General features: G+C 46.9%; 1 protein-coding gene across 2 annotated transcripts in view; it reads left to right on the top strand.

The window, feature by feature from the left end:
• Positions 1 to 16,344, top strand: part of WARS1 (tryptophanyl-tRNA synthetase 1) — a 44,535-nt gene extending 28,191 nt beyond the window's left edge. For both annotated transcript variants that reach the window (XM_068254695.1, XM_068254696.1), the window contains exons 7-12: positions 328 to 510; positions 4,833 to 4,933; positions 5,997 to 6,109; positions 8,772 to 8,945; positions 12,637 to 12,777; positions 16,018 to 16,344. In XM_068254695.1, coding sequence (XP_068110796.1) covers positions 328 to 510; positions 4,833 to 4,933; positions 5,997 to 6,109; positions 8,772 to 8,945; positions 12,637 to 12,777; positions 16,018 to 16,176 — 871 coding nt within the window. In that variant the 3' untranslated portion in view covers positions 16,177 to 16,344. The remainder of the gene's footprint in view (positions 1 to 327; positions 511 to 4,832; positions 4,934 to 5,996; positions 6,110 to 8,771; positions 8,946 to 12,636; positions 12,778 to 16,017) is intronic.
• Positions 16,345 to 21,684: the final 5,340 nt, after the last annotated feature.

The following is a 21,684-nucleotide window of genomic DNA, read 5'->3' as shown; positions in this document are numbered from 1 at the left end:
TTTGACTTTTACAAAAACTTTAATATCTCAAAAACTATAGGAGGTAGAACGATTCTTGCAGCACAGATTGGCACAAACGTGGCATAACCCAACCATACTGGTTTCGTGTCCGTCCGCTGCTGTTCTAGGGGGCTGGGTGATGATATTGTCTGAAGAAAATTGCTTTTATCTTGAAAATGGAAGCTACACAAATCTTAATTTTTGCAGCACAAATGGGCACAAACCAAACATAATGATTTTTTTTTTATTTGTGCTGATTGTTCGGGGGGGGACTTTACAGAGTCTTTTTTGTTTGTTTGTTTTGGTAACACGTATGATTCTTGACAGGTGGCTGCAGGAAGTGTTTAACGTTCCGCTGGTTGTGCAGATGACGGACGATGAGAAATACCTCTGGAAGGATCTGACCCTGGAGAAGGCTTATCAATACACGATCGAGAACGCCAAAGATATCGTAGCCTGTGGATTCGATGTCAATAAGACCTTCATTTTCTCAGACCTGGAATACATGGGGTGAGCCTTAACCTGACAATATTATATTGATTAAATCTAAGCTCATAATTAGATAGTCTGGATCTTTATATAAAGGACACAGTCCTCATTAACCACTTCCCTGCCACAGGTTATTTTCCCTTAAAGGGGTTCTGTGGGGGTTCCTGAGGAGAAAAACTGCCACTTACCTTGGGCTTCTATCAACCCCCTGCAGTGGTAATGTCCCACGCCGTCCTCCTCCCATCCGCCGTTCCCCGCAGCCGGCACCGGGCTATTAGTCGGCTGTCACACAGACGAATAATGCGCGTTGCCGCGCCTCCGCTCGCGTCATCTGAGGCTTACTGCGCAGGCGCAGTACAACGGAGCCTTGTACTGCGCTTGCGCAGTAAGCTTCCGATGACGCAGGCGGAAGCGAGCGGGTGCGCGGCCACTGTAGCGCAGCCGCAGTTGGATTCCATGCCGCGCTAGACCGGGGCCGGCGGCGGAGAACGGCAGATGGGAGGACGCCGCCGTGGGACATTACCGCTGCAGGGGGCTGATAGACGCCCAAGGTAAGTGTCTGTTTTCCTCCTTACTAACCCGTAACAGAACTCCTTTAACCACTTCAGGATTCTGCGTACGCATATGTACGCCCCTGAATCCTGAAGCGGTTTCCATGGAAACGGCCGCTCGAATGAGCGGCCGTTCCATGTCAGTTCACGGAGGGTGTCTCCGTGAACACCCTGCGAGCCTCCGATCGTGGCTCGCAGGGTAAATGTAAACAGGCGGGGAAGATCTTCCCCGCTGTTTACATACATACGGTGCTGCGCAGCAGCAGCGCCGTGACGGAGATCGGCGATCCCCGGCCTCTGATTGGCCGGGGATCACCGGCATCTGATAGGCTAAAGCCTATCCTATCCGGCGCAGGACGGCTTTCCGTCCTGCACCGCACACAGGGGACGGGAGAGGGAGGGAAGGCGGCAGAGGGAGGACTAGTGCTGCGGAGGGGGGCTTTGAGGAGCCCCCCCTGCTAGGCACAGCAGCGCGGCGGCGATCAGACCCCCCCAGCAGGACATCCCCCTAGTGGGGAAAAAAGGGGGGAAGTCTGATCGCCCTGCACGATTTCTGATCTGTGCTGCGGGCTGAAGAGCCCCCGCAGCACAGATCAGCCAAACCACCCGGTATCCGGAAGTGGTTAAAGGACACCTGAAGGGAGAGGTATATGGAGGCTGCAATATTTATTTCTTTTTAAACAATACCAGTTGCCTGGAATCTTGCTGATCTGTTTGGCTGCAGCAGTGCCAATAACTTTATTGCTACTTATCACTCTGAAATGGTCTTTTTTTTTTTTTTTTTTCCGGAACTAACTAGGTTTTCTTTGAGTGGTACTTTTTTGCTAAGAAGTCTATTTCATATGCATTTTAAAGGGAATAATAATTTGAAATTAAAATAAGCCATTAGAATTTGAAAATAAAAAGTGCTACTGTAGATATAACCTACACATTGTGTTTGCCCATGTGTCTCGGTTATTACTATCCCGGGTCCCTAGTACAGTGCATGGTGACGAGTGGAAGTGCATATACAGAGACACTGAAGCGGAAAAAAAAATGATGATATTATGATTTGTATGTGTAGCACAGCTAAGAAATAAAACATTAAGATCAGATACATCAATCTAATTGTTTCCAGTACAGGAAGAGTTGAGAAACTCCAGTTGTTATCTCTATGCAAACAAGCCATTAAGCTCTCCGACTAAGGGCTCGTTTCCACTATCGCGAATCCGCATGCGTCCAACGCATGCGGTTTCGCACATGTAATGCAAGTGGATGGGCCTGTTTCCACTGTAGCGTTGTTGAGATGCGTTTTTTTCAGCGTTAAAAAAACGCACAAAAGAGCCAACGAATTCGCCTGCGAGTGGAATGCATGCGAATCGCCGCTAATGTATTTAATAGGGAATTCGCATGTGGCTATGGTATGCGAATTTTCATGCGAATTCGCATAGGTACCAATGTAACTTCAAACAGGCAGGGACATGGTTAAATTCGCATATACCCTCACCTATGCGAATTCGCGGCAAAAAACGCGAAAAAAATCGCATCCGCATGCTATTTCATCAGCGGTGGAATCCAGGCGATTCTGCACCGCAATAGTGGAAACGAGCCCTAAGTTAGTCTTGGAGAGGGCTGTTATCTGACTTTTATTATCTCAGCTGTTAAAGTGAACTGTTTACTTTTCCTCTGCTAGAGGAGAGGTCATTACTTCACAGACTGCTCTGAAAGAATCATTTTGAATGCTGAGTGTTGTGTAATCTGCACATATTATAGAATGATGCAATGTTAGAAAACACACTATATACCTGAAAATAAAAGTATGAGAATATTTTCTTTGCTGCTAATCTTCTAGTAATTATTCATAGTACACAACCAATTCATTCTATCATATATTTTTTTTTCGCTTCAGTGTCTCTTAAAAGAGTCTAATTTTTCTGCATCCACTGCAATTACAACAGTCCTCCAGCAGATGTCCTCAGTGCAGCACTAAATGGCATCTCCAGGAAATAAAGCTAACCAGACAAACGAATGCATCCTGGCAGAGAAAGATCAGCTGCTTAGTAGAAGGTTGGTGCAATGACTGGTATCAGCCAGTAGAGACAGCAGTAGAGTAGAGCAGTAAGGTTTAACTTACCTGGGGCTTCTACCGATCCCGCGCAGACGTCCTGCTCCCGTGCCGGGATAAAACTATCCTCCATTCACCCGCCGCGGCTCACTTCCAGTTTTTGTGACTTTAATGTCGCAAGCCACTGAGCACGCGTCCTCGCTCCGGATGATGTCGCTGGAATCTTCCTGCCCTGGTGTTTTTTTTGTTTCATTACAATATTGTCCTGAAGTGAGAGGAATATGGAGTCTGCCATGTGTTTTTTTTTCCTTTTAAACAATAGCAGTTGCTTGGCAGTTCTGCTATCTTTCATGCATCAGTGATGTCACACACCTGAAACAAGCATGCATCTAATCCAGTCCGATTTCAGCCAGAAACACCTGATCTGCTGCATGCTTGTTCAGGGGCTATGGATACAATTACTAGAGGCAGAGGATCGGCAGGACAGCCGGGCAATTTAGTGTTACTCCATTGAGGGAGGCAGGGATCGGAGGCACAATATCTGGACTGCAGGACATGCAGCTGATGCATTCGAGCACCAAATAGGTGAGTATGGGGAGAGGAGCATCTGTCTGTTCTATGGGGTGTGATAGGTTACATATTAAAATGTGAAATTTGGCACTGCTTACAGTTGTACCACACAAGTATCATCTGACCAGCTGGAGAAGTCAGAGCCATTCTGTCATTTTTCAAGGCGGTGAAATCAGCACTGTAAATTCTGCTGTCCCGGCGGCAGATCCTCACACTGTAAATTCTGCTGTCCCGGCGGCAGATCCTCACACTGTAAATTCTGCTGTCCCGGCGGCAGATCCTCACACTGTAAATTCTGCTGTCCCGGCGGCAGATCCTCACACTGTAAATTCTGATGTCCCGGCGGCAGATCCTCACACTGTAAATTCTGCTGTCCCGGTGGCAGATCCTCACACTGTAAATTCTGCTGTCCCGGCGGCAGATCCTCACACTGTAAATTCTGCTGTCCCGGCAGCAGATCCTCACACTGTAAATTCTGCTGTCCCAGCGGCAGATCCTCACACTGTAAATTCTGATGTCCCGGCGGCAGATCCTCACACTGTAAATTCTGATGTCCCGGCGGCAGATCCTCACACTGTAAATTCTGATGTCCCGGCGGCAGATCCTCACTGTAAATTCTGATGTCCCAGCGGCAGATCCTCACACTGTAAATTCTGCTGTCCCGGCGGCAGATCCTCACTGTAAATTCTGATGTCCCAGCGGCAGATCCTCACACTGTAAATTCTGCTGTCCAGGCGGCAAATCCTCACACTGTAAATTCTGCTGTCCCGGCGGCAGATCCTCACATTGTAAATTCTGCTGTCCCGGCGGCAGATCCTCACACTGTAAATTCTGCTGTCCCGGCGGCAGATCCTCACACTGTAAATTCTGCTGTCCCGGTGGCAGATCCTCACACTGTAAATTCTGCTGTCCCGGCGGCAGATCCTCACACTGTAAATTCTGCTGTCCCGGTGGCAGATCCTCACACTGTAAATTCTGCTGTCCCAGTGGCAGATCCTCACACTGTAAATTCTGCTGTCCTGGCGGCAGATCCTCACACTGTAAATTCTGCTGTCCCGGCGGCAGATCCTCACACTGTAAATTCTGCTGTCCTGGCGGCAGATCATCACACTGTAAATTCTGATGTCCCGGCGGCTGATCCTCACACTGTTTTTTTTTTTTTTGTTTTGTTTTTGTAGGTCGAGTTCCGGTTTTTACAAGAATGTTGTGAGAGTCCAGAAGCACGTCACCTTCAACCAAGTAAAGGGGATATTTGGCTTTACGGACAGCGACTGCATCGGTAAGATGGGGGTCCAGATCCCCGGTGCTGGCCTGCCACAAACGTCTGCTCATACTAGCGCCCCTATAGGAAGGGATATTGCCCTAATCCTGCTCAGCACTGAGGTTCTGAACTCACAGTTGTGTTGGCTTCTGTCAGCTCCTGCTGATTGTGTCATCAGCAGGGGCCTTCACTAGGGAGAGCTGCGTGGTGCAAGAAAAGTCTGCAGTTGCCACGGGGAGCTGTGGAGGAGGTGAGCCGCTGCTGCCGCTTCTCCATGTGTTGTACAGGGGGGCAGAGGAACATGAGTGTACTTTTACATTGCGCTAGTTTAACTACACGCTGGCCCTTTAAAATATTTGCAGTTTACACACTACTCAGCATCCTCTATAATAAAACCTAACTGTCCCTGCCTCATCCTCTTTCCCTGTTTGTGCGTCCCTGGCTTTTTTGTACTGAGCATGTGCGCAGCCAGGGCAGTGAGGACACAGGGCCGGATCTGACAGTTTGCTGTGTGTGGTTCACAGAGGTTTTCACTGCATTGTGGGAAATAACAGCTTTTTCCAACTGCCAAGCAAGGAAGCTCCCTGTGTGCATATACTTCAGACAGTGGTGGGGAACGAGCAAGCGGGACTTGTATGTGCGCGCATTGCGGGGGGGGGGGGTAGCGGCTGTGACCTAGCGCCTGTTTTTTAACGAGCGGGCCTTTTCACTAGTTCTAAATGATTTTACAGAGCAGGATATAGATAACTATTGACCTGTCCTCTACAGAGAAAAAGAAGATACCGTGACTGACAGTTGAGATAATAAGCTTCACAAAACAGAGCTCTCTGCGACTTTGAAGGTTATGAAGCTCAATGGCTCTTTTGCATAGATAACACCTGGAGTTTCTTAACTCTTCCTGTACTGGAAACCATATTAGACTTATGTCTCTGTCCCTAACGTTTTAATTCTTAGCTGTACTACACATACAAATCATTTATTTTTCGCTTCAGTGTCTCTTTAAGCAACTGCCAAGTCAAATTTCTTATAAGTGCAAACTTTCTTGGCCAAATAAATTGATTCTGATATTGTGTGTTTTCAGGGAAGATCAGTTTCCCGGCCATCCAGGCCGCCCCGTCCTTCAGCAGCTCCTTCCCGGAGATCTTTAACGGCAGAAGAGACATCCAGTGCCTGATCCCCTGCGCCATCGACCAGGTACAGCGACGCTCCATACTTGCTTCAGTCTAGTCACCACCACCTGGTGCATCCCTGATCATTGACTGTTATATACCCCTGTTTATTGCCTGATGAAGCAGGTCATACCTGCGAAAAGCATTGCAACACTTTGGGGAGAATGTCAATACATTTATGTCATTTTGAAATTGACAGTTTTGTGTCTGGTTTTAGGAGGCAAGTCCACCACTGCCTTACAAGCATTTTTAAGAATTTAATTTTATATATATTTTAATTTTAATATATCTCTAGGCCTCTCCCTCCCCTATACAGTTCCCTGGTATCTAGTGGTCCTCCTCCCTCCCCTGTACAGTTCCCTGGTGTCTAGTGGTCCTCCTCCCTCCCCTGTACAGTTCCCTGGTGTCTAGTGGTCCTCCTCCCTCCCCTGTACAGTTCCCTGGTGTCTAGTGGTAATCCTCCCTCCCCTATACAGTTCCCTGGTATCTAGTGGTCCTCTTAGTGCTTTCCCCTTCCTCCCCATATGCCTTCCCTGGTGTTTTAGGGCTTCACCTCCAATATATCTTCCCTGGTGGTCTAGAGTGGGCCAAACATAATGCAAAATGGGGAAACCACTTGAGGGCCAAATTTAATAGCTCTGAGGGCCAGATTTGGCCCACGGGCCGGAGTTTGACAAGTATGGCCTAAATGAACACAAACACCCCTCCTTCCTTCCCATTTACAGTTTTGCCGTAAAGCACCCCGGGGGGATGGGGTGGGGGGGATTTTTACTTAGCTGGGGCTTCATCCACCCACTGTTGTATTCGAGGCCTCTCAGTGTCCTCCAGGTTCCCTCCCTTGTGCGGCTCTCACCCTAGTTAAAGAGTCCGTCCCTGGCCTGGGACTTGAGCTAGGGTGCATGCGCTGTCCCGACTGCACGCCTCCTCAGTCGCGCTCTTGTAGCAGGGGCGTTCTGCGCATGAGTGATCACAAGTCTTTATGAGCCACACATGTGCAGAACGCTCCTCGCTACTGGCTCGCTATCGTGGAGGCGTGGCTAGGCCAGCACTATTTGTACCTGTCGTTTGTGTAGTGAAGATCGCGGGCTACTAACATGGGCACCTATGGCGGTGCCCAATCATACGACAGAAATCAGCGCGGGGTGGGGAATTGGGGCGGTCGGTTAAAGGGAACCTAAACTGAGAAGGATAGGTATTTTCCCTTTTAAAATAATACCAGTTGCCTGACTCTTCTGCTGATCCTGTGTCTCTAATACTTTTAGCCACAGCCCCTCAACAAGCATGCAGATCAGGTGCTCTGACTGAAGTCAGACTGGATTAGCTGCATGCTTGTTTCAGGTGTGTGATTCAGCCACTACTGCAGCCAAAGAGATCAGCTGGACTGCCAGGCAACTGGTATTGTTTAAAAGGAAACATCCATATCCCTCTCAGTTTAGGTTCCCTTTAAAGTGTACCCGAGGTGACATGTGACATGATGAGATAAACGTGTATGTACTGTACTAAACATATTAATAACCAGACTGTTTTACTTGTTTTATTTTGCTGCCTGAAAGGTTTAATTTCTAGGCATGGAAGTGACAGCTTCTGTCTTGTCAGGAGCTTGTCAGGAATATAGTAAACATCACTGATAAGTGAATTACAGCCATAAAAGTTTTCCTGGCAGAATACATTTTTCTACATGTTTCTGAGAGCAGAGGGAGAGAGAAAAGGATCAATATAGTTCATGTATTTTCATTTAGGGACACTTAATAGACTGCAACTGAGCAGAGACAACAAAACATTCAATCTATTTTCTAAATTTTTAAATATAAAATAAAATCCTGGGATATCTAAAAAAAAAGTCATTTTTCGGAGTAGGAGGATAAATATAATTGTTTATCTCATCTGTTTATTTTCACCTCAGGTTCACTTTAAAGCGGATCCGAGATGAAAAACTAACTATAACAAGTAACTTGTCTATATATCTTATCTAAAGTTTAGATAGTTTACACAGCAAATGTAGCTGCAAATAGCTTTGATAGAATATGATTATTTCTTCCTGTGATACAGTGACAGCAGCCATGTTTGTAAACATTACACAGAGGCAGGCTTATCTGTATCTTGAGCAAAAAAGCCTAATCCCCCCCCCCCCCCCTCCTCCCTCCTCCCCTCTGCCTCTGACATCTCTGGCTAGTGACTGAGCTCCCATGAGCCCTTGCTACTGTCTGAAAATGCCTTGGCTCTCTGAAAACCTGTGGGCGTGGCTTGTTTAGTTTATAGGGAATTAGAGTATTAAAACAAAAACAAAAAAGTATTTGGCTTGAGAAATGCCCTAAACAATAGGAAAGGAACACAATTATGCAATGAGTAAAAGTTCATCTCGGATCCACTTTTAGGTTAGGCATTTTGTGTCCGGTTGTGGGCTGGACATCGGTTGGTTAGGGCCAGGCATTTCGCGGAGTGGGGATCAGTTAGCGCTGGGCATCGGTAGAAGGAGGACTTGTGTAACAGTAGGGTTATGTTAAAATTACAGATATTAACTGTTGCAATTAAGCAGTGGAATGTTGGTAATTTTACCGATATTCCACTAGCAGTTATCTCCGGCGTCCAAATTACTGTCCAAAGGCCCCGTCTTTGAATGTATGCAGCTTGTGTGAGAACTGTGTGCTGACTTGCAGATTCTTCCATCGTTTCTTCCTCTGTCTCAGGATCCGTATTTCAGGATGACTAGAGATGTGGCCCCTAGAATCAATTACCCCAAACCGGCCCTGCTGCACTCCACGTTCTTCCCCGCCCTCCAGGGGGCGCAGACCAAGATGAGCGCCAGCGACGCCAACTCGTCCATCTTCCTGACAGACACCCCGAAACAGATCAAGACCAAGGTAACCCCAAGGAGCCGCCTACCCAGAGCCACGCCCACTTATATTGTCAGCGTTTACCAGTTGGGGTCATTATAGTAAATATTAATTTTAAAAAAAAGTTATTCTTCAATATCCTCCCATAAATGCATTGGTGTGCAGATTTTTTTTTTGTTAAAGCGGAACTGAACTCAGAACTTCCTCTCTGCTCTAAAAGATAAGCAACAGTTTACAGATTAGCTGCTCTGCTGAGCCAGGCAGCGGGGACACACAGCCTGCTATAATTCTTATCCCAGATGTCTGCTTACCTGCCTGGATCTGATTACTGTATATACTCGAGTATAAGTCTAGAAATGTAGGTCTGATTCACTTCATAAAAGTATACGGGGTGACTTATACACGAGTCACAGGCAACACTGAGCACACTGAGTAATGTGTGTACTAATAGTGACATTCCCATTTGCAGCAATTTACCCAGCGCTAAGTGATACTTTGAGGAAAGGAAATGTCAAGAAAGCTCAGGTGTGAAAGTCTTGGCCACAACAATTAACAAGGAAAGGGGCGGGGGGGAAATACTGGGCTGCATAAAAGGGAGTGAATAATTGCAGCACTTGTGGGCCTGGAGGAGGTATTGGCTGCACTTAAAGGGAAGATCTGCGCTGCACATAAAAAACAAACTGCGCTCACCTGGGGCTTCTTCCAGGTCCTGGCAGTTGTTCTGTGCCCTCGTAGCAGTTCCTCTCCCTCCCGGCGTCCAGCAATGAAGAAGCCGACCTCGCCAGGTCAGCTTCCGGGTCGGCGTCAGGTGCGTTACACGGCGCGGGTCACGTGGTGTATGTGACGTCATCGGTAGTTCTGCACCTGCGCAGTAGAGACCCGATGACCCCCCCCCACCACCGTGGAGCGCACAGAAGCCGACCTGGAAGCTGACCTCGCTAGGTCAGCTTCTTCACCACTGGACGCCCGGAGGGAGAGGAGCTGCTACGAGGGCACCGATCGACTGCCAGGAGCTGGAAGAAGCCCCAGGTGAGTGCAGTTTTTTTTTTTTTATGTACAGCGTGAACCTTCCCTTTAAGGAAAAGGAGGGGTTAATGGCTGCAATACTGTATGCAGTGCAGTCATTAACCCCAAGTGCAGCCAGTACCTTTTCTGGGTAGACTTATACCTGAGTCAATAATTCCAGCTGAAGAGGGATGAATATTGGAGTCGATTTAAACACAAGATCGACTTGTATTCAAGTATATACGGTGCATCCCTTTACACAGTGGGTGTGGGCTGGGAGCAGGACATGGGGGGTGGATTCATGACATTAATCCCCCATATACCCCTGGGTGCCCAGGGCTAGGAAAGAAAACAAAACTGCCAGGGCCCGATTTCAGATAAGGGGCAGGGGTTTCAAGCCCATTTGTGGAATACAGACCCTGGGGATGAGAAAATCCTACTTTATTATGTGTGATTTAATATATCTTGGCAATTTATTAGGTTTTATGGGTAGGTACACGTGATGAGATTTTCTGGCAGATTTACTGTCAGATCGAGTATTTCCAACATGTCCGATCTTATTTCCGATCGATTTTTCCGTTCGCCTTTGTGGAAAATCGATCGAAAAATTATCGGAGATCAGATAGGATTTGTTGAAAATAATCGATCTGACAGTAAATCTGCCAGAAAATCCCATCACGTGTACCTAGCATAAAGCAAACTAATTTATAATTTAGGTACTGTTTAACTCAGAACTTTATCTCTGCTGTAAAAGATAAGCCACAGCACGATAACCTTTATGGAAAAAAACAAAATCTTCATTGCAAATTATGTACCGTAAATCCTGAAAAATTTTTAGTTTTAACTTGGTTTTACTTTGCAGGGAGCACTGAAAGCATTAAAGAGAACCCGAGGTGTGTTTAAAGAATGTTATCTGCATACAGAGGCTGGATCTGCCTATACAGCCCAGCCTATGTTGCTATCCCAAACCCTCCTAAGGTCCCCCTGCACTCTGCAATCCCTCATAAATCACAGCCGTGCTGTGAGGCTGTGTTTACATCTGTAGTGTCAGTCTCAGCTGCTCCCCTGCCTCCTGCATAGCTCCGGTCCCTGCCCCCGTCCCTTCCCTCCAATCAGCAGGGAGGAAAGGTATGCAGGCGGGGACCGGAGTTCTGCAGGAGGCGGGGAGAGCAGCAGACTGACACTGTAGAGATAAACACAGCCAGCTCTGACAAGCTGTTTGTCAGCAGCGTGGCTGTGATTTATGAGGGATTGCAGAGTGCAGGGGGACCTTAGTGGGGTTTGGGATAGCAACGGAGGCTGGGCTGTATAGGCAGATCCAGCCTCTGTATGCAGATAATAATCTTCAAACCCACCTCGGGTTCTCTTTAAGCCTCAGTGTTTACTGTATGGGGAGAGCTGCCTCTGCAGATGCTGCTAGTAAGAACTGATTAGACACTTTGATCTGGCTAAACAAACTCGGAACACAGAGCAGTGAATTTCTTTCTTCGCATGCTGTGCAAGAGTTTGGGTCTGCTTTACAGATGCGCTTTAGACGGCAGCCTTGCAGCTGTTATGCGTTTCTGTGTGAGCGTGCAAAGGGTTAATGGTTTGTGATGTTTGGAAGTTGGCCACACCCAGGACTATCGCTCCCCCCTCCCCATTTGACTCGTTTAATGGTCCATTTGGGGAAGATAAGCCCAGATCTCTATACAGCAGGGGTGTCAAACTCACATACAAAGTAGGACAAAATTGAACTCTAGGAACAAGTCGCAGGCCAAACTTAATGTCTAGTGGCCACCTCTCTCCCTGATGTCTAATAGCCCCCTCCTTCCCCTGTACGGTTCCCTGGTGTCTAGTGGCCCTCTTCCTTTCCCCTGTACAGTTCCCTGGTGTTAAAGGGAACCTAAACGGAGAAGGATATGGATTTTTCCTTTTAAAATAATACCAGTTGCCTGAATCGCCTGCTGATCCTGTGTCTCTAATACTTTTAGCCACAGCCCCTGAACAAGCATGCAGATCAGGTGCTCTGACTGAAGTCAGACTGGATTAGCTGCATGCTTGTTTCAGGGTGTGATTCAGCCACTATTGCAGTCACAAAGATCAGCTGGACTGCCAGGCAACTGGTATTGTTTACAGGAAACAGCCATATCACTCTCAGTTAAGGTTCCCTTTAAGTAGTCCCCTTCCTCTCCCATACAGTTCCCTGGTATCTAGTGCTGCCTCCCTCCCCATATGGCTTCCCTGGTGATCTAGCGCTTACCCTACAATATAGATTCTCTGGTGGTCTAAAAAGGGGGAAAGTGGGAAAACCACCGAAGGCCAAATCTGTTGGCTCCGAGGGCCAGATTTGGCCCACGGGCCAGTGTTAGGTCCCTAGTATCTGGCACCAGCGACGTCTTGCAGCCTTCCTGCGGCTCCTAGTGGCTTTCCGGTGTCCTCCGTGCAGGAAAGCTGTCGTGTCACCTGACCTACATAGGGACACATGACTCGCCGGGAGCCGTGCACGGAGGACGCCGGAAAGCTGCTAGGAGCTGCAGGAAGGCTGCCAGACGTCGCTGGAGGCTGAGTGAGTATTTTGCTTCCTGCAAACACCCCTGAAAACCTCCCAAAGTCCCCGTTATGCCCTCAGGCCTGCCAGTTAGTTGACACTTCAAGTTTCCTGAGTTCCAGATCCATATTTTTTTTTTTTGGTTTGTTTCTAGATTCTTACTTAGGCTTTCTTGACTTCCAGATCAACAAGCACGCGTTCTCTGGAGGAAAGGACACCATAGAAGAACACAGGCAGTATGGCGGGAACTGTGAGGTTGACGTGTGCTACATGTACCTGACCTTCTTCCTCGAGGACGATGAGAAGCTGGAGAAAATAAGACAGGTAGGAGGAGGCGGTATTTTGGCGAGCTTATAAGACAATCTTATAATACTAATCTACTGTTGTAAGTATCCCTGGGCACACTGCAGCCAGATGACAGTGAAGCTGCAAAGTTAGCAAGCAGCAACTGTTAATTCAGCAGCTGTTCTGCCAGGAATCTTATATGAACATACCCAGAAGCACCTGTGGGTGGTGGCCTTAGTGTGGGTAGCGGCTTAGTGTGTAGGCTGCTCAATGAGGTGGTTTTGGTGCGCTTCAGCAGGTGCTTCCGTGGATCCTTAAAGGGGCACTGTGGTGAAACTTATGGTGTTCCATTATCCCCACCATCAGTTATTTGATATGGACAGCATAAATTTCATCATAGAGCTTGTGTTAAAAAAAATAGCTCCTAGCACCTAATTTTTTTCTTCAACACAGCTTTATGGTTAGTAAATCAGCTGTTCCTGATGCTGATACAACGGGGCTGGCTGTTCCTTGCTAACTGCTAGCAGCCTTCTGTCTCTCTCTGCCACAGCTGATTTATAATGCAGCTCCCACACTCTAGAGCCCTGCTGTTGCTTCTCATATGTGCTATAATGTAACTAAGTAACTAATTAGCAACCTGTTTATTTAGTTACTTTATAGTTACATGTGACAAGCAACAACACAGCTCTAGAGTGTGTGAGCCACATTATGAATCAGCTGTGGCATAGAGAGACAGAAGGCTGCTAGCAGAGAGCAGGGAATAGCTAGCTCATTGTCTCCCCATCAGGAACAGCTGATTTAGTGATACAGATCATCAGTGTAGAAGAAAAGAATTGGTGTTTGGAGCTATTTTTTTTAACACAATCTCTGTGGTGAAATTTACAGTATGCTATCCATATTAATTAACTGATGGTGGTGGGGATAATGGAACAACATCAATTTTTCCATAATGCCCCTTTAAGTATGCACAAATGCACTTGTGGGCAGTGCAGATGTGGGGGTTGGTGTAGCATGGGCAGCGGCTTAGTGCGGTGTGTGTGTGTGTGTGTGTGTGTGTGTGTGTGTGTGTGTGTGTGCATGCATGCAGCTGCATCCGTGCATACTTATGTATGCACATGGGGTGTGGCTTAGTGAGGATGGCACAGTTGTGGTCGGTGGCTTAGTGTGGCAGATATGGTATGTGGGCACAGGTACATCCTCGCATACTTAACCACTTGAGGACCGCAGTGTTAAACCCCCCTAAAGACCAGGCCATTTTTTTACTTAATTGGCCACTGCAACTTTAAAGGATACCCGAAGTGACATGATGAGATAGACATGTGTATGTACAGTGCCTAGCACACAAATAACTAGGCTGTGTTCCTTTTTTGCTTTCTCTGCCTGAAAGAGTTAAATATCTGGTATGTAAGTGGCTGACTCAGTCCTGACTCAGGCAGGAAGTGACTACAGTGTGACCCTCACTGATAAGAAATTCCCCTTTTTATCTCTTTCCTGCTCTCAGAAGCAATTTTTTTTTAGGAAAGTGTTTTTATAGTTGAAATTTCTTATCAGTGAGGGTCACACTGTAGTCACTTCCTGTCTGAGTCAGGACTGAGTCAGCCACTTACATACCTGATATTTAACTCTTTCAGGCAGAGAAAGCAAAAAAGCAACCCAGCCTAGTTATCTGTGTGCTAGGCACTGTACATACACATGTCTATCTCATCATGTCACACGTCACTTCGGGTATCCTTTAAATATACACAGTGCATAGTTGAAGTAATCCACACTCCTTAATAATACTGGTGTGCAGCTTCCAAGACAATGAACATCATACAAGAAACTAAGGAAGAAAAAGAGGGCTTGTGAAAAATAGGCTGCACCACCATTCCAAGTATAAACAGTCTTTACTAAACACTATGCAAAAATACATAAAAACACTTAAAAAGCCAGCTGACATGCAGCAACTCACCACAATACATGAATTGTGGACCAATCATCAATGTGCCTCACCACCTCAATATACAATCAGCCCTTAAACTGCAAAGATTGTCAAAATTGGGTTCAATAAATGAACCCAATGTAAGGCAATACCAGATCCGGGTCAGAAAACTAAAATTAAAGTGCAATGCTATAGAGCCCCATCAAGGCCAAAAGTGCTAAGATAAAGAGTAAAAAATAAGCAATATGCTCAAGAATATGAGTGTTCAGGATAAGGATGTATGGACATTGCATAAAGGATCAGTAATGCAAGTCAAACATAGATACACACGCGTGTGGGGTACATAATTATACATACACCGGTACCAAAGGGCCCTGGATTGCCAGCAGTGTTGAGATAGGGGCGGTGGGAGGCACGCTAGACACTCCACGCGTGGCGTGGTTCAAAGATAACCACTTCCTCAGGAGCCTTTAAATATCAGGTATGTAAGTGGCTGACTCAGACAGGAAGTGACTACAGTGTGACCCTCACTGATATTTAACTCTTTCAGGCAGAGAAAGGAAAAAAGGAGAACAGCCTAGTTATTTGTGTGCTAGGAACTGTACATACACATCTATCTCATGTCACATGTCACTTCAGGTATCCTTTAAGGGCTCGCTGCAGGGGCTGCACAACACAGCACACAAGTGATTCCCCTAGGCCCCCCCCCCCTTTTCTCCCCACCAACAGAGCTTCCTGTTGGTGGGGCTGAACACCCCCCCCCCACACGCACGCACGCACACACACACACACACACAGCTCCAGTGTTTTATTTCTTTTTTTTTTTTATAAATATTATTGTTTTTATAATAAAAATTAGTTTTTGTTGTTTTTCTTTTTTACACCCCTCCCTCCCCCCGCCAACCAATCACCGTAATCAGCTGTCATAGGCTTCAGCCTTCACTGCAGATTGTCCCAGGGGGACAGCCGTGTCACACGGCTGTCCCCAGTACAGCGCTGCTGTAGATCGCAGCACTGTACTATGCTAACTAGACGGCACCGCGATCACCCCTGGGAGACTGAAGGCGGAGCTCCGCCTACCAAGCGGAGATGCGCGCACATCCGTGGCCACGTTCTCCTGCAGAAGCCAGCCCCAGGACTTGACGCCAATTGGCGTTAGGCGGTCCTGAGGCTGCCGCCGTGGTCACGCCCATTGGCTTGACACGGTCTTCAGGTAGCACATGTGAGTGGCACAGTTGTGGGGGTGGCTTAGTGCGGCGGTTGTGTTATGCGCGCTGTGTTGTGCAATTCTTTCGAGAATCAGGTTTTCTGCTAAAGAAGTAAATGCCACGTTGAAATAAATCATCTTTACTTTTCAGGATTACTCCAGCGGAGCGCTGCTAACAGGAGAGCTGAAGAAGATCCTGATAGAAACGTTACAGCCGATGATCGCCGCCCATCAGGAGAGGAGGAAGCAGCTGACGGAGGAGGTGGTGAAACAATTCATGACTCCGAGGAAGTTGGCGTTTGACTTTTAAGTCGCGTTTACATGTTGGGCGCCATGCCACTTCCTACAACCTTCCAATAAGTTCACCAAATGCCATCTCAGCCTAGCACAGCGGAATGTAACCCGGTCCTTATCCAGGCAGCTCACGGCCAGATCCATCAGAGACATTCTAAGTTATTGTAATAAACAATTAAACCAATTTGTCCCGTCAGTGTGTCCCTGGTCTGGCGATAATATGAAATGAAGTCAGGAAAAGAGCATAACCAGCGAGCTCTTAGTGAACCAGAACTCCTAGGAGTGTGAAAGGGGCTACAAAGGACCAAAAAGCCCTCTTACTAAAATGCTATGCAAAACAAAAAAGTTTGCCTTCTTAAAGAGGAGCTGTCAGCCATACTGTCTGAGAAAAAAAGCACTTATATAAGTAGATAAATACTTGCTCTACGTACATAACAGATGTATCGCACTGTCCACGTTTTGATTTTAGTGATTTTTCTACAGTAAAAAAAAGAGAAAATCCTTCTTAGCATTCCCCATTTTAAGTGTGGCTATTTGGAAGCCAATTCTGATGTCATTTTCTCCCTTACTCTCCTCTGCCTGATTTGCCCACCCCCCACTATAGAAAGTGCATTGTCTCAGCATGAGAAATATTGGCCAATCATAGATGAACAGAGGTGTGGGAGGGGAAAACAGGAGGGAATGAGGCTTCAGCCAATCAGGCTGCATTAGTTAAGTCTGAGGGGGAAGTAGAGAAGCAAAATAGGACATCCCAGCATGCCCTGCAACTTCCTTTGTGTGTACCAAATAAGAGTCAGGTAAACTGGGGAATGATCATTTATCAACAAGAAAAGTAATAGTGATTTTAACGTTTGGATTGCCTGGTTAGAATCCTTATTACTTGTTTACCAGATAAAAATAAAGAATTGATTTTATGCCCGACAGTTACACTTTAAAACAGAAGGTATTTGTGATTATTCAGATTGGAGTGAGCATATGATATCTCCCACAATGCATCACTGCTTAAAGTGGATCCGAGATGAACTTTTACTTCTTGCATAATTGTGTTCCTTTCCTATTGTTTATAGGGCATTCCTCAAGCCAAATACTTTTTTGTTTTTGTTTTAATGCTCTAATTCCCTATAAGCTTAAAGAGAACCCGAGGTGGGATTCAATTATGTTAGTGGGGCACAGAAGCTGGTTGTGCACACTATCACCAGCCTCTGTTGCCCCATGATGTGCCCCCAGGACCCCCCTGTGCGCTGCTATATCCCCGCAGTGCTAGCGACACACAGAGTGTCGCCAGCACAATGTTTACATAGGTAAACATTGTGCTGGCGACACGCTGTGTGTCGCTAGCACTGCGGAGGGTATAGCAGCGCGCAGGGGGGTCCTGGAGGCACACCATGGGGCAACAGAGGCTGGTGATAGTGTGCACAACCAGCTTCTGTGCCCCACTAACATAATTGAATCCCACCTCGGGTTCTTTTTAATAAGCCACGCCCACAGGTTTTCAGAGAGCCAAGGCACTTTCAGACAGTAGCAAGGGCTCATGGGAGCTCAGTCTGGGCAGGAGGAGGGGGAGGTATTACTAGCCAGAGATTTCAGAGGCAGAGGGGAGGAGGAGGTGGGATTAGTTTTCTTTGCTCACGATGCAGATAAGCCTGCCTCTGTGTAATGTTTACAAACAACATGTCAGAATTAGAATCACTTTTATTTCGCCAAGCACGACTGGGTCGTGCCCAGAATTGGGCTTGGCACATGAATACAGGGCCTATACATAGAAACATCTGAGACATCAGAACATAGGACATAATAGACATCAATACAACACATAAATCTACATATATATATATATATATATATATATATATATATATATATATATATATATATATATATATATATATATATATTTACATAAACCACAATTCTCCATTAATAGGTTGGTTACAGGCAGAAAGTCTACGGGGGGAGAGTTTATGGAGTTTAGCGAGTTTACTGCTGAGGGGAAGAAGCTGTTTTTGTGTCACAGGAAGAAATAATCATATTCTATAGAAGCTGTTTGCAGCTAGATTTTTCTGTGTAAACCATCTAAACTTTAGATCAAATATATAGACAAGTTACTTGTTATAGTTAGTTTTTCATCTCGGATCCGCTTTAATATGCAAATTTGCTATGACTAAGGACCAGTTTAGGTCCGAAACATGTCAGCATTGTGTTTGTAATGCTATTTTGAGATAAGTCCCTAATAAACCTTGCGTAAAATTGAAGCGGACCCCCCTTTCTTTGTACAAATCATCCTTAGTTGTCCCTGGAAGCTAGCCACACCTCCAGATCCACTGGAATGCAATGATGTATCAGCTTGGTAATATTACAGAGCCACACTAATCCAACATGCATACAGACTGTTTGGGATTAGTTCAGCCTCATCAGTTCAGACCTACCTCACAGATCCGCATTAATCCATGCCATGCACTGATGAGGATCAATCAATCCGAAACAGTCTGTATGCATGTTGGATTATTGTGGCTCTGTGCAAATAACAAGCTGACACATCATTGCATTCCAGCGGATCTGGAGGTGTGGCTAGCTTCCAGAGACAACAAAGGAGGATTTTCCATATTCAGCAGTTATGCATTGTGGGAAACCTCAGCGCTCACTCCAATCTGAATAATTGCATTGTATATTGTGGCATATAAAACTACTTTTTAACCCTTAAAAATCTTCTGAAAAGTCAGGGGTCGTCTTATCAGCGGTGCTGATACCAGATGCTTGTACGCGACATGCTGTTTTTCAATTACCGGGTGCTGGTGATTATGCTGGGGGGAGCTCATCGCTCTAGCTGCAAGGTCTGGGACGCCCAAGATATGAAGAAAGAGATTGCGCTGTTACCATAAAACACGCCTCTTCCACCCATCTGGCCCGCCCTATCCTGTTACCGCCTCTCAGTTCTCGCTGCTGAGGACTGTAGTGAAGCGGCGCAGGCACACGTGCAAGATCTGAGAGGCGGAGAAGGAGGTAAATAAGATACAAGGGCGGGGCCAGACAGGGGAAAGAGGCGTGTTTATGTTCACACAGCGATCTATTCCATACCGCTCTGATAAACAGACAGGGAGAGCTGACCAATCCACTTAGGGAGAGGGAGAGTTGACCAATCCAACCAGTCAATCCCCTGTATAGTGTTATATACTGGGTACCACATACAGTACAGCACCTGTGTCTGTTCATGCATAGCACCCGTATATGATCATTTTTTAATTTTTATTTGATGTGCGTTGGAAGAGGGGTAGTCTTATACGTCAAGTATATCTCAAACTCTTTATTTGAACTGGAAAAGTTGGGGGGTCGTCTTATACACCGGAAAATACGGTACCTTCTGTTTTAAGAAGGCAAACTCTTTGCAGGCAATGTAAATTTCAACGTTTGCATAGAACAAGATGGCCGTCCCCGGGTCACATGGACAATACAAATCGGCAAATCAGTCCAGCCAGGTTACATGGCAGTGTGTGTTGGTAAAACAATGTTATGCAGACAAACCCCACCCCAATCGAGATTGCAGATTCCAGACATCATCGAGGGAATCTGGCAGAGATTTATGCCTCCACATGACCACTGATCTATCGGGCCTGCTGGGAAATCTCTGTCGCAAGGGCTCCAATAGATGTGCAGCGGTAACATCGTCTGATGGCTGACAGACCCCTGGCCAATCTCCCCCCCACACACACACACGTATATATGTAGTGGTGAGTGACGTCAATACATGAGGCATGGTACAGGCGCTCGCCGTGGCAACACAGACGCCAGACACAGGAGGAGGGCCAGGTGTCTCGTCAGGGTCACATGTGACTTGCCGAGGGGGAGGGGGCAGGCTGAGACTGCGGTGCTGGGTCAGTTTCCAGTGGATTTCATGATGAAATACATTGTTTATTGGTGTGCAGTGTGTGGGCAGGCAATATATCCGTTTCCCCTGTTGCAGTCACTGCCAAGTATTCCTGAGTCGTGCGATTGGCCAAAACTTTAGTGGTTTTCCGATTACCTGCAGAAAAATTCTCCATTCTCCGATTGGGCTAAAGGTGACCCCCTAGTGGTCTGATTTCTAGCGAACAATCGTCTGAGCAATCAGATAATTCTGATCAGATTGGTTGTAAATAACCTCCGTTGGCACAATCAATTACGAACGATTATGAAATCAGTCGTCCGATTGATTTTCCGCTGAATCAAAATTTGGATTTTCTTGTCTGTTTTGGTAGATAGGAAGCACCAGCCCTGAGGAGGAGTGAAGAGTCTGAGAGTGAGCAGTTTGTTTTGGAAGTATTTGGACAATCAGAGGATGCAAAAAAAAAGACTCCTCAGAAATCTGTGGAATCTGTAGTCGGCATTTCTGACCTTCCCTTTTTCAGTACGCTTTGCAATGTTAAAGGGAAGGTCCAAGGAACTAAAAAAAAGAAATCCACTTACCTCGGGCTTCCTCCAGCCCCTGGCAGCCGTCCTGTGCCCTCGCTGCAGCTCCGGTGGCTCCTGGTCCTCTTCCGGTGCAGATGCTGACCTCGCCAGGTCGGTATCTTCCTGCGTTCCACTGTCCGGCTCACCGAGTCGCACTGACGTCATCCGGGCTGTTCTGCGCAGGTGCAGGTCCGGATGATGTCAGCGCGACTCTGAGAGCCGGTTGCACAGGCACAGTGGGCATCTTGCGCCAGAGGGTATCCCGGACCACCAGCGTGGAGCGGAGCTGCAGGATGGCTGGCAGAGGCTGGAGGCCCCAGGTAAGTGGATTTTTTTTTATTTTTAAAGTCCTCGGATGTGTCCTTTAACCTCCTTGGCGGTCTGATTCTTTCCAGATTTTAGGGTCTAAAAGAGGTGCAATTTTTTTCCACTCATTCAGACCCTAAAACCTGAAAAAAATCATTCTGTCAGGGAGATCTGCAGCAGAATAAAAAATTTACCTTCCTGGGCTCCAGCACTGCAGTTATCATTTTGGCCACAAGATGGCGCTAATATACATATAAACGAACTTCTCTATATTTCTCTAATATAGAGAAGTTCGTTTTAAATATTAGCCCTGCCCCCGATGATGTCACGCCGCTCCGATTGGCCGCCGGGTTCCCTGGAAGAATAACGGGGACATGGGGATCCCGGCGGCCAGGGAAAGACCCCACACTGCCGGGGAGAGAGTCTGGAGTCCCGCTGCACAGCACGATCCCGCGCGGGACTCCACAACTGACAGGTAAAGCGCTGCACTGCCTACCCCGACCTGAGCTCAGGATCACCGCTAACAGCTTCTTTTTTTTTACCCCGAGCTCAGGTCGGGAAAACCGGCAAGGAGGTTAAAGTGTACCAGAGCTCAAAATAATAAAGTTTTATACATACCTGGGGCTACCTCCAGCCCCATCGGCTCGGATCGCTCCTGCGCCGCCATCCTCCACTGCCTGCAGCTTCGGGAACCGGGACCCGTCACTTACGTCAGTCGGTTCCGGTCTACGCAAAAGAAGTGTGTTCTTTGCGTATCTCTCCAGCAGCCGCTGGAAAGTTACGTAGAGGGCAC

Source organism: Hyperolius riggenbachi, chromosome 9 (assembly GCF_040937935.1).
Source record: "Hyperolius riggenbachi isolate aHypRig1 chromosome 9, aHypRig1.pri, whole genome shotgun sequence".
In the NCBI taxonomy this organism is placed as follows: Eukaryota; Metazoa; Chordata; class Amphibia; order Anura; family Hyperoliidae; genus Hyperolius; species Hyperolius riggenbachi.
Note: the sequence above shows the minus strand (reverse complement) of the source record. Positions and strands in the feature narration are given on the sequence as shown.